The 13,153-nt window shown below is 45.4% G+C and overlaps 1 protein-coding gene across 11 annotated transcripts in view; it reads left to right on the top strand.

Annotated features, from left to right (window-relative positions):
* Window positions 1-13,153, top strand: part of NEBL (nebulette) — a 379,942-nt gene that overhangs the window by 305,905 nt on the left and 60,884 nt on the right. For 8 of the 11 annotated variants that reach the window (XM_037890823.2, XM_043541298.1, XM_043541299.1 and 5 more), the window contains exons 11-13: window positions 283-390; window positions 7,510-7,620; window positions 12,941-13,051. The exons of 2 other annotated variants lie outside the window; for them this stretch is intronic. In XM_037890823.2, coding sequence (XP_037746751.1) covers window positions 283-390; window positions 7,510-7,620; window positions 12,941-13,051 — 330 coding nt within the window. The remainder of the gene's footprint in view (window positions 1-282; window positions 391-7,509; window positions 7,621-12,940; window positions 13,052-13,153) is intronic. One more of the 11 variants, XM_037890825.2, reaches the window with a different exon arrangement.

Genomic DNA, 13,153 nt, shown 5'->3' with positions numbered 1-13,153 from the left:
TAAACAGGATACAGATCATGTCCCTCATTCCTGGTGTCCTCTAAATCCACTGGTCTTGAGCTCTAGAGCATTGTGGCAAGGGCATATGTTACAGCAGAAAACCTTCCCTGCTTTGGATGCCCCACTTCACCCACAGAAAGCTTGGCAAAAACATCTAAGTCAAGAGCTCTGAGAGGGGGTTTGGCTAGGACAGAATTTTCTTACTCCATCCCAATCAAACAGTCATCACATATTGTCATCTACTATAGTTGTGGAGAATATTTATTTATTTCATTTTCTTAGGTTAAGTACAAAGAGGATTATGAAAAATCTAAAGGCAGATCAATGATGGAGTTCACAGATACGCCAATTTATCAAGTTTCAAAAGAAGTTCAAAAGATTCAGAGTGAGGTTGGTACAATACATGTTTGATTTGCGTAATAGGTCATAAGAAGTAGAAAGGGATCAAAACTTGAACTGTGAATCATGACCCCTTTAAATTGTAGGTGGTTTGGATTCTAATTTGCAGATACAAACCCATGTCTACGATTTAGGTTTCAGGTTGGTTCCACAAGTTTCAGGTTGGTTCTCTCCTTCCTGACTGAAACAGAAACCTGTTTCATCTTTTTCCCCTCTGCTCCTCGCCTGGATAACCACTTCATTTAATTTCCCTCCTTCTCTGCTCTTTATGTAGTGAGTGTGTGGTTTATCTGTCAGTATATAGAGTGTGGTTGGGAATACTAATGTTCTTCATTGAGAGCTGTCCCTTTGGGTGCTCCACTCTAGGTGTTGGTGCATCCCTGCGCCTTCGCTTGGAGATTTTTACAGCAGTACTCGTACTGGTCGCGCAAGCGCAGAGCTCCCCCCCGCCCCCGCTCTGAGTGTACCTTAATAGTATGCGTGCGCGACCGGTCTCCTCAGTTCCTTCTCTACCGTCCCCGGCCTGAGATGGAGCTCAGCAGACTCATTAGAAAACTTTCTCCCTTGTTACTCTTACCCTTTTAGATAGTTTGTTACCAATAGTGTTAGTTATTAGTGTTACCAGTAGTGTGTGTTGGTTTCGCTCTTTAAAAAAAAAATTCTCTTAGTTCCTGTCAGCGCAGCCGCTTCCGACATGCCTGGCTCCCCAGGCTTTAAATGCTGCTCTAATTGTAAGGATGCCACCCCACTGTCTGATGGCCATGCAAAATGCATAAAATGTTTAGGGGAGTACCACATCCGCCCAAAATGTGCCCACTGCAGCAAACTTTAAGTCTAGGGCACGAAAGGACAGGGTATTGAGGCTAAAGCTGCTCCTGCTGTAAAAATCCTTAGGGTCAGCTTCAGACTCTGGCGCTGATTCCGGCTCTGCTCCACACCACATCTCTAAGAAGATGAAGAAAACTTCAAAAAAAAAAATCACCTTCTGTCACCCGCAAAGCGAACGTCGCGGGAGAAGGCTTCTCCCAGCAGGTCTACCGGCTGAGCAGTTTTAACGGGCCGGGCTCCTCCAGCGCCATGCGAAACCCGCAGGCGGCTCCGGTGATAGCACGAAGCTCCAGTGCTGAGGCGTCAGGCTTCCAGTTGCCTGCCTCTCAGATGGCACCTTTTGGCACCGTGGTGGAAGCAGTGCTGACACATGCGGACGTGCCTGACCCCCCCACAGGCTATCACCACTCTCCCGGCACTGGCACCTGCTGAGCTGGCCGGCAGCCAAACAACTTTAAAGACACCGGTGCAGAGGAACTTTTTGTCGCAGCAGATTCCTCTCGCACAGCCCTCACCACACAGAGGAGCTTCAGCACTCCAATTTACGCAGTCAAGTGACCTGCTTGTGTCACCCATTCTGCAGTCACTCTTACTGAATGCCTACTTCTCACCAAATGCTCAGCCAGGATCCGAACAGCCTTCCTCCAGTGAGGAGGAAGTTGGTCTACAGGAGGATTTTTCACCATATGAAGTCTCTCATCCTTAGACCCCAATTAATAGAGGTCATAGAAACATCACCTTGTCCTACTCTCAGGATCCTGCCCCGTGGTGTGTAAAGCCATGGATGGCACCACCTATGCCCTTCCCACCACAGTGGCAATATTGGGCCCCGTGGGCATCCTATCCTCGAGACCACACTCGCTATGCCACCTCAACCAGGCCCAACACTGGCCCGGCACCACAAGCTCACGAACCTGCCACTGATGCCAGTCACCAGACAGCACCATCACAAGTGCAGAATCAGGCACGACCTGTCTCTAACCCAGTAGACCCAGTTGTTACACCTGACAAAGCCCTGCTTCCTCCTCCCCTGTCATCTTCAGATGACTTTTCAAAATTTCAAGATCTTTTCAGAAGAGTGGCCAGTGAATTAAGGATTAATCTGGAGGAGGTTCCTGAACAGCAGCATGAGTTAATGGACATCCTGCAGCCTTCTTCTTCTTCCAGGATTGCATTGCCAGTCAACCCAGCCCTTCTGGAACCTGCCAAAGCCATCTGGCAGACTCCTGCTGCAAGCTTACCTACCTGCAGACGAGCAGACCGCAAGTACTTCATCCCTTCCAATGGCTCTGAATTTCTTTTCACTCATCCAGCACCTAATTTGCCGGTAGTTGATGCAGTCAACCAAAAGAACAAGCACCAGTATCCCCGCTCTACCCTAGCCGATAAAGACAGTAAGTGTTTAGATCTGCTTGGACATGAAGTATACGCATCTTCCACCCTACAATTTCGAATTGCTAATTATACGGCCGTTCTGGCAAAATATGATCACAAAAATTACAACAAATTCATGGACTTTATTGAGGACTTTCCAGAAGCAAAGAAACAACAATTCACTGCTTTAGTCTCTGAGGGACAAATCATATCACGTACCACTCTTCAAGCGGCCCTCGATGTGTCCAATACTACAGCAAGATCCACCGCTACAGCAGTAGTCTTGCGTCGAGGTTCGTGGCTCTCCCCCTCTTCCTTTCCTTGAGAGGTCGACTACTATTGAAGACCTTCCATTCGACGGCGACAAACTCTTTGCCTCCACAACGAACGACATCCTTCACTCAATGAAGGATTAAAGGGCAACTCTCCAGTCCTTAGGAATACAAACCCCTACACCAGAAGGCGACAATATAGATACCAACCTTACCAACGTCCACACTACCCCACATCTACCCAGCACTTCCAGAGATCACACGACCAACAACAGCAATAAGAGACCCAGATACCAGTGTTGCCGCCCCAATTCCGTGGCAGTGTCTCAACCCCCTCCGACTAACAAGCAGATTTGAAGCCTTGGTTGAGGGTTTCGAAAACAATGTTCCCACTTCAGTGTTTACACCGCCTGTCCCTACTTTTGGACACCGCCTACGACCATTCTTCCATCAATGGCACAACATTACCACTGACAAGTGGGTTTTAGAGGTCATCACACTTGGCTATTCCATCCCCTTCCTATCCATGCCTCCTACCCACCGACCCTCTCTCTCCCTCTTCAGGGACACCTCTCATGAGCAGCTGCTCCTACAAGAAGTACAACATCTCCTTCTATTGGGAGCAGTGGAGCTTATGCCCGAACGACACAGAGGGAAGGGGTTTTACTCCCATTATTTCTTAACAGAAAAGAAAACCGGGGGATGGCGACTGATCCTCGACCTCAGGCGGCTCAACAATTTTATCAAGAAACAGAAGTTCAAAATGGTTACCCTCGCCACCATAATCCCAGCACTGGAGCAGGGCGATTGGTTTTCAGCCCTCGACCTACAGGATGCCTATTTTCATGTGACAATACATCCAGCCCACGGATGCTTCCTTCATTTCACCCTCGGCTCGACACATTTTCAATACAGGGTACTACCGTTTGGCCTATCTACTGCCCCCCGTGTTTTTTCCTAGCTCCTGGCCATAGTTACTGCCCACCTCAGGAAGCAAGGAGTCATAGTATTTCCTTACCTAGACGACTGCCTCCTCAAAGCCTCAACGCTCGACAAAGTGCTTCAATTCATGCAACTCACCGTCAATTGTTTTCTATCCCTCGGCCTACAAATAAACAATGACAGATCCACATTAATTCCTTCCCAGCACCTGGAGTTCATCGGAGCACACCTCGATTCCCGGACGGGAATAGCATCTCTCCCGTCCAATCGCTTCAACACCATAAAGCAGCTGGCAACAAAACTTCGCAACAGTCCTCAAGTCGCCGTTCAAGACTGTTTACAGCTAATAGGTCATGTGACCTCATGCACTTTTGTGGTCCAAAATGCACGACTCTACATGAGGTGCTTCCAAGCTTGGTTGGCCATGGTTTACAGACCCAATGTGTATGCCCTAAACAAACCCCGATCCATACCTTTCAGAGTCAAAGACTGTCTCCTATGGTGGACAGTTCCCTCCAACCTCTACTCTAGAGTCCCCTTTCTTCAGGAGGCTCCATCCATCATAATGACTACCGACACATCCCTCACAGGGTGGGTGCTCACATGTTACATCACACAAGCCAAGGCTGTGGTCTCCAACGGAAACCTCCCTGCACATAAACATCCTGGAACTTCGAGCTGTAAGCAATGCCTGCTGTCACTTCCTCCCGTTAATCCGGAACCAACATGTATGGATAATGACAGACAACATTGTCTGCATGTTCTGTGTAAACAGGCAGGGAGGAGCTCACTTTCATTTGCTTTGCACAGAAGCTATGAAACTCTGGAACTGGTGCCTTGCGAACAATATCCGGATATCAGCCACCTACCTTCCCGGGACTATGAATACCACAGTGGAAGAATTAAGCAGACGCTTTCCCTGGGACCACGAATGGGAGATAAACTAAACGATCATCACCAAAGTAACTGCATTTGGGGCTACCCAACCATAGACCTCTTTGCAACTGCGAAAAACACGAAATGCCCCGAATTTTGCTCCAGAGCAGGACTGGGCAAACACTCCCTGGGAGATTCATTTATGATTCCAAAAAGAAAAGGAGTACTTGTGACACCTTAGAGACTAATAAATTTATTTGAGCGTAAGCTTTCGTGAGCTACAGCTCACTTCATCGGATGCATTCCAGGGCACTGGAACTTACTCTATGCTTTTCCCCCGATCCCGATTCTCCACAGAGTTCTCACAAAAATACAAACAGATCGTGCCAAGGTGATCCTGATTGCCCCAGCATGGCCCAGACAACCATGGTTCCCATTCCTCACCAGGATGTCAATTCAACCACCAATCTCGTTGCCTCTCATCCTGAACCTCCTATCACAGCAACACAGCCGATTTCTCCACCCCAACCTGTCCATGCTTCACCTCAAAGCTTGGTTGCTACATGGTTCTCCCAAAACGAACTAGCATACTCTGACGAAGCTCAAAGAGTGCTCCTACATAGCAGAACACAATCTACTTGCACCACCTATCTCCAAAAGTGGAAGCAATTTACACAATGGTGCTCAACTAAACAACTGCCTCCTATGTCTGCACCGCTTCCTCTTATACTCGACTACCTGTTGTACCTCAAATAATCTGGCCTTTCTTTTAGCTCTATCGAAGTCCAACTAGCTGCTATTACAACTTTCCACAATAAAATTGACAGTTCCTCTATGTTTGCTCATCTGATCACTAAACGTTTTCTCAAAGGACTTCAATCCCTATATCCAGATGTTAGACCTCCTACCCCTCCATGGGACCTTCACTTAGTATTATCTTGCTTAACTCAGCAACCATTCGAACCCCTAGCCACTTGCTCCCTCTTACACCTTTCTATGAAAACAGCATTCTTAGTGGCAATCACTTCTGCCAGACGGGCAGGAGAAATAGCAGCTCTCATGGCAGACCCACCGTATAACCTATATTTTGAGGACAAAGTTACCCTTCGATTACACCCCAAATTTCTTCCAAAGGTCTATTTGTCATTCCCCATCAATGAACCGATACAGCTGCCGACCTTCTTTCCTAAACCATATGTGAACTCTTTTGAATCCACAATGCATACCCTAGACGTACGCAGGGCTTTGTCCTTCTATTTGGATAGAACCAAGCCCTTTAGGAATTCTTCTAGACTCTTTGTCTTCATCGCGGAGCGATCCAGAGGGATACCTATTTCGACCCAGAGACTTTCAAAATGGATTTCTGACTGTATCCGACTCTGTTATCAGATACGGAAAGTTATGTCTCCAGCAGACATCAGAACTCACTCCACTAGATCGATGGCTACCTCCGTGGCTTTTCTACGCAAAGTTCCCCTGACTGACATCTGTAAAGCAGCCACTTGGTCTTCTGAACACACTTTTGTTAAGCCCTAAGTCCTTAGTCAAGGCCCTCTCTCGGATACACGATTAGGCAGAGCTGTTTTATCTACTGCATTTCTACCCAATCCGAAGTCCCTACCTCCTTGAGATACACTTGCTTTAAGTCATCTATAGTGGAGCACCCACAGGGACAGCTCTCAAAGAAGAAGAGGAGGTTACTCACCCTGTGCAGTAACTGACGTTCTTCGAGATGAGTGTCCCTGTGGGTGCTCCACTACCCACCCTCCTCCCCTCTACTTCAGAGTTGGGGTAGCCTCCATTGTAGAGAAGGAACTGAGGAGACCGGTCGCGCACACGTACTGTTGAGGTACACTCGGAGCAGGGGGGCAAGCTCTGTGCGTGCGCGACTGGTACAAGTACTACTGTAAAAATCTCTGAGCGAAGGCGCAGGGACGCACCCACACCTAGAGTGGAGCACCCACAGGGACACTCATCTCGAAGAACGTCGGTTACTGCACAGGGCGAGTAACCTCCTCATCTGTGCTCATACTGGAAAAGTATATGAGGAAAGGTGGGCAGGGTAAGTGTGTTTCTGGTTTATAAATCCAGGATGGGTAGAAGTAAGGTGGGTGTTTGGACTTTAAATGCCAATTTCATGGCTTTCCTGTTTTATTAATGTAGTTTTAAAGAAAAATATACTATCCTGATACTTCCTTAACAGGTTACTTTGCCCACATACATCTCCTCTGCTCTGTCCTACCTGCTTCCAAAACTCTACTCTACAGTTTATCCAAAATGCTGCTGAAAATTCTCTTTCCCCTGTGGCTTTGGCCATGTTACTTCCCTAGTCAAATCCTTCACTAGGTTTTACTCTGTATCAAGTTCTTGGTCCTTGTCCTCATGTTTAAGAGTCCTGCACAGTTTCAGTCCTGTTTACCTTTCTGGTCTCATTTGCTCCAAACTTCCCTCCGTCTGGACACCCCTCATTGGTGGCATTCAGTCACATTTTTCTTCATACTTTCTTCCATCATGTCCAGGTGATTTTTTCCTGTCAAAACCCCCTTACCATAGTCCAATTCTTTCTCAAAGTGCGTTTCTTCTGTGAGGCCATTTAGTGCTGACCCAACTAGTAATAGATGTATAAATAATCATTGTTGTTTAAAAAAACCTCCAACCCTAATACAGTCCACTTAACTTGACCACTAACTTACAGAGTGTCTTATTTATATTTGAATTTGCAGTTTGTGTCTAATTTAGAATGTACTGTCAGCAATATGTCTATATATGCATGTGCATATAATGGCATGCGTTAGTAACTGTTGTTCTGTTTCAACAGAAAGCATATCGCAAAGATTTTGAAGAAGGGCTTAAAGGAAAGGCATCACTGGATTTAGACAAGACCCCAGAATTCTTGCATGTGCAACATGTCACCAGTCTTTTGAAAGGGGTAAAGCAGGTTTTTGTTTTGTTTCTTTGTTATCCTGTAAATGAGCGATAGACTAGCTACAAGCTAATGAGTCATAAACAATTTATGTTAATATTTAGCTGGATAAGAATGTGACTTCATGGATAGAAATCCAGAATCTCAGTGCATCACTGAATTATTAAAACTGCCACTTCTCAGCACACTTTAGTTATGTAGTCCACATGATTTTATATCTGACCAATTCAGATTATTGCAACATATAATTATTATATATTCGAGATAGTGTTCTCAACAGTATCAATACTTTCTAAAGAATCCTGTATGAACTTAAAAATTCTAGCATACCCGAGCCAAGAAATTGAGTGTTAAATGTAAGCGAGACTTGAATGAGCTCTCCCCCTGACCTCTAGTGATGAGTTGGGGGAAAAGACTTTAGGAGCAGACCCTGTCTGCATAGACATACCTACTCTGCCTAGGTACCAAGCAGGTGGAATTGCTTTGCCAAAATGATACATTCTGGTAGGCTTTGGGTTACAAATCACTCTAGAATTTGAATGCAGGGGTAATGAAATGTTGTTATAATTATTGTACAAGTAAAGGGCAGCAGACCTGTGCTTGGTGTGCCTTAAACTGCACCTCACTTGCTAAATGGGGTAAGGATGCCATATACCATTGAGGATGAGAGTGGGTGAGAACAGAAGTTTCAACCTGGTGGTGTGGACTTTGCATAAAGAGTCCTAGACACCATTTCACCTGCCCCTCTCCAACATCTGAAGACAGAGCTATTTAGACTCAATTGAGAGTCCTTGTGTCTGGTTGGTGATTCCTGGAGCTGACATCACTACTGAGCGGTCTGGGGCTATGCCTTAGATACTGTGTGGGAACAGTGTTGCAGAGAAAGACAACACAGAAACTGCACTGGCAGTGAGGTTCCCCACTACCTGCTGAAATCACTGAGAGCTGAGTTAAGTGGTGGATCCTCAGAACGTGAGATCACAGAGAATGGCAACAGAGAGACAGTGGTCAGCGGTGGCAGAGAGACAGTGGCAGCTGTGAGCCAGTTGCGGAGGGGGGCAACAGCAGAGGCATTGCTTAACACCTGAGAATGCACCCCACACTCTGGGTCAAGGACAGCCATCTGCGAGCGGGCAGCAGAGGGAGGGAGTGGTGTGTTAAGGAACATCAATTTGTTGGACTTTTACACCTCAAGGTGATAAACTGAGGCAAAAGACACTGCCTAATGCACTGTGTGGTGGGTTTTTGCCTATGGTCACATAGTTTTGAATTGTGGTTGTGATGTTTTCCAAAATTAATATTGGGTCCCTTTACCCTTTTAATACAAGTTTTATTTTGTTGTACACAGACTCAGTGCTTGCGAGTGGGGACGTATTGCCTCTTAGAGGTGCCCAGGGGCGATGTTTAGTTTTCCCAGATTACTGGGTGGGAGCTCAAGCCAGTTCTATTTTGTATTGTTAAGAGGAACCCCTAGGTATTAAACCCGGCCCTTGTTGTTCCCAACTCCTCCTGACAAAAGGGTTACATAAATGCATTCTTTGTGAAGGCTCCAGGTCTCTGGAACTTGCTCCCTGCTACGGTCTGAAATAGCCCAGATCTGGTGACCTTCTGGGCATGCTACAATAAAAGTCTGTTTGATAGGATTTTGGAAAGGGCTGAAGATACAGTTCTCAGAATGACAGGTTTCAGAGTAGCAGCCGTGTTAGTCTGTATTTACAAAAAGAAAAGGAGTACTTGTGGCACCTTAGAGACTAACAAATTTATTTGAGCATAAGATTTCGTGAGCTACAGCTCACTTCATCTTCACTTCACTTCACTTCTCAGAATGATGAAGGGGTGGAAAGGAGGGTTTGGGTAGCTGACAGGCTGGCAGAATTCCCTTTGAATAATTGTTTTAATGCTGCTGAAGTTCTGTTCCAGTTTTAATTATGCATTAGGGTACCAAGAGCTTTGTATAGCTGGCTTTTTAATATTACTTAAATCAAAATAATTGTTATATCCAACACACATGCAGGAGCAAAGTAAAGCAAATAAAAATCCGTAATATGGCTCTGACCAATAAATGACATGGTCTGCGTTATGCATTTCTTGTGAGAAGTTGCCCAATCGTTTTCCTTATCACAGCTGTTGCTTTAATATTTGTCTGACTTTCTTCATGTACCATTTCTGAAAGATGAATATGAAATAGTAAATTAAATCTTCACTCTCAAATAGGATATTTCTTCTGGTATGTTGTAGAAATAAGGGTTTAGGATACCTCTAAAATGAATTTCTGTGTGGATGCTGTAACATTTTTTTCACGGCTCAAAATCTTCCTCCCAATAGTCCATTCCCTTCTATAATTAGACAGCTTTGTTTTCATATCAGGACACAGTATTAATTCAGATAAATTCCATATATTGAACATATTTATTTGACCAGATCAGGGGCTGATAAACTTTTTGGCCCGAGGGCTGCATTGGGTTTCTGAAATTGTATGGAGGGCCAGTTCGGGGAGGCTTTGCCACCTCAAACAGCCAGGCATGGCCTGACCCCTATCTGACCCCCCCCTCGCTTCTCACCCCCTGATGGCCCCCCGGCGACCCCTGCCCCATGCATCCACCCCCGCTCTCTGTCCCCTGACCGCCCCCGGACCCGCTGCCCCATACAACCTCCCCTCTCCTTCCTGACTGCCCCCAGGACCTCTGCCCCATCCAACCACCCCTTCTCCCTGACCGGCCCCGGACCCACCGCCCCTAACTGCCCCCTGCCACCCCATCCAACCTCCCTCTCCTTCCTGACTGCCCCCCCAGACCCCTGCCCCGTCCAACCACCCCTTCACCCTGACTGCCCATGGACTCCCCGCCCCTAACTGCCCCCCACCGCCTCATCCAACCCCCCCCCCCTTCCTGACTGCCCCCCTGGGACCACAGCCCCATCCGCCACCCCCGTCCCCTGACTGCCCCCCACCACCCCATCCAACCCCTCCTCTTCTTCCTGACTGCCCCCTGGGACCCCTGTCCCCATTCAACCCTCCTGTTCCCCACCCTCTGACCGCCCCGACCCCTATCCACCCCCCTGGCCCCTGACCACCCCCCAAATTCCCCTGCTCTCTATTCAACCCCGCCCCCTTACCGCGCTGCCTGGAGCACCGGTGGCTGGCGGCACGGCTGCTCTAGGACAGGCAGCCGTGCAGCACAGAGCACCGGGTCAGGCTGGGCTCTGCAGCTGCGCTGTCCAGCAAGAGCTTGCAGCCCCGCCACCCAGAGCATTGCGCTGGTGGTGCAGTGAGCTGAGGCTGCGGGGGAGCGAAAACAGCAGGGGAGGGGCCGGGACTAGCCTCCCGGGCCAGGAGCTCAGGGGCTGGGCAGGACGGTCCCATGGGCCGTAGTTTGCCCACCTCTGGACCAGATTCAGCAGTCTATCAGGATTTTTAATTTCACTTCATGCGTATTTAGGAATAAAAAATGTCAAATCTATCCAATATAATCTACATAAATTTGGATTATAACATAAAAGTGTTTAGATTTGTCATATTAAGAATTAACATTTCTACCCTGTCCATTTAAGCAGAATTGAAGATGCCAAAATTAAAAATGTGTTCACCCTTCTACTTTTGAAGGGTTCCTGCTTTGATTTTTTTAAAATAACTGAATAAGTGCATCCCAGATTTTCTATGGGAAAAGAGACAGTCCTATTTGCCTGCAAATTTTCTTAAGAAATCCTGGTCTAAAATAATATGGTGTTGTCAGATAATATTCCTTTACAAACAATTCATCCTCTGGTAAAATGATTTCCTCCCAACAGGTCAAATGCTACTTGAGCTTGGTTCAAGATACAGCTTCCTTTGGCAGCTATCTTTCAACTTTTAAACTCACCCCTCGCCACCAGAGAAATAATTCTTTGTTGTCATAGAGAAGGAGAATATGAGCATTAAAGCAACATTTAGGCACAAGTTTGAGTTCCAGATAATGTTATCCCCACATTATCAAAATTCTATTAAAAAATATAAAAAAATCAGATAAGCCAAATTATTAACATTTGTTTGTCAAGATGTGCATTCAGGGATATATTGCTTAGTTGTTATGTAAAGGTTCTTATTATGCTTTAAGGAAACACCATGGTTTAAGCAAGTAAGAGAAATCAAAGTTATTTCATGTCTTAAATAGGCAGTAAATTCTTCATTCATTCTGGAATACTTCAGTTCTTAAAAAAGGCAATAAAACAATGTGTTTGCTCAGTTGCAGTCTCTTCTGTTGGTGTCTCCTTGTGGAGAGCACTCAGCAGAGATTACATCTATTATTACAGTGAGACCCGCTTTCTGTAGAAACACAACTACTTTGGGAGAGAGAGAGAATTTAATTATTCCCCATATTAATGGGAGGATCTTCCTGATTATCATAGATGATCCTGATAATTCACTGATGTTAAAGGGAAGCTTCTTTAATGATAGGTGTGTCCTCTTTTATTTGCCTTAAATAAAGGGCTTATAAAAGGAGAAAGCATTTTGCTAAATTCTGTGACATTCAGTAAATAAAGGAAGAAGCCAGTTGAAAAATATTTGCCTAAAATCTCAGTACTGTATGTCTTTTAACCCACTCACTCTTTTTAAAAGGGAGTTCAGAGAGCGTAAGTAAAAACCTTAAATTTGGATTAAGCATCTCTTTGCTGCACCCTCATCAGTTCACATCTTTCATCTGGGAATACAGGAGAGGATGGAGAACCAGCTGGCCACAGCAGCCTCTGCTGTGCTTTTAATTTTACATAGAGTACTTGGATACTATGGTGATAGTAGTTGCTAAATGCTGATAGATACTATCTCAGTGCAGTGTCTGAGGGAAATTGAAGTCAGATGGTGGGAGTATTGTGGAACATAATTTATCAGCTAGGCAGGTTACCAGCTCTTACTATAGTTATTTAGGGCATCTATCCTAATTGTGGTGCCATTAGTAGAATGGGGCTGAAAATGTAGCTTTCTAGCCACCAATCTATCAAAGCTGCCATCCACAGGAAAGCCCACAAAGCAACGGTTATTGCAATTAATACATATGAAGATCTACAATCCAAGGCCCTTATACAGATGAGGTAGTACTGTATAGGGGTGGAATGTTTTTCAAGAGCACACAGCAAAAGACAAGGCTAAATTTAAAACCTTTTTCACTTTTGGGACAACATACCTTTTGATTTGATAATTTCCAGTTCTGTTTTAACTAGGATAAATGTACTTCAGCTAATTCATATTTCATAGAAAATTTCAAAGAAAAGCTTCAAATACTTATTAAGAGGCATATCTTTTTAAGATCTTGCACACACAGTTAAAGTGGAGATTTTTTTTTAAAATCCTTAGAAAGAATATAGAAAAGATTTGGAAGAAGGGATGAAAGGAAAAGGACTGACAGTGTTTGAAGATACTCCGGATTTGATTAGAGTGAAAAATGCAGCCCAGATACTGAATGAGGTATGTTTTGCTAGTGAAGGTTGTTACTGTAGTGGAAAGTTCAGTCTTTACAGTGCACCCTTGGGAAAATATTCTAAGTTTTTGCATAATTTAAATGGAAAT

This window comes from Chelonia mydas, chromosome 2 (genome assembly GCF_015237465.2).
Source record: "Chelonia mydas isolate rCheMyd1 chromosome 2, rCheMyd1.pri.v2, whole genome shotgun sequence".
Lineage (NCBI taxonomy): Eukaryota > Metazoa > Chordata > Testudines > Cheloniidae > Chelonia > Chelonia mydas.
The sequence above is the reverse complement of the archived record's forward strand: the minus strand, read 5'-3'. Positions and strand labels throughout refer to the sequence as shown.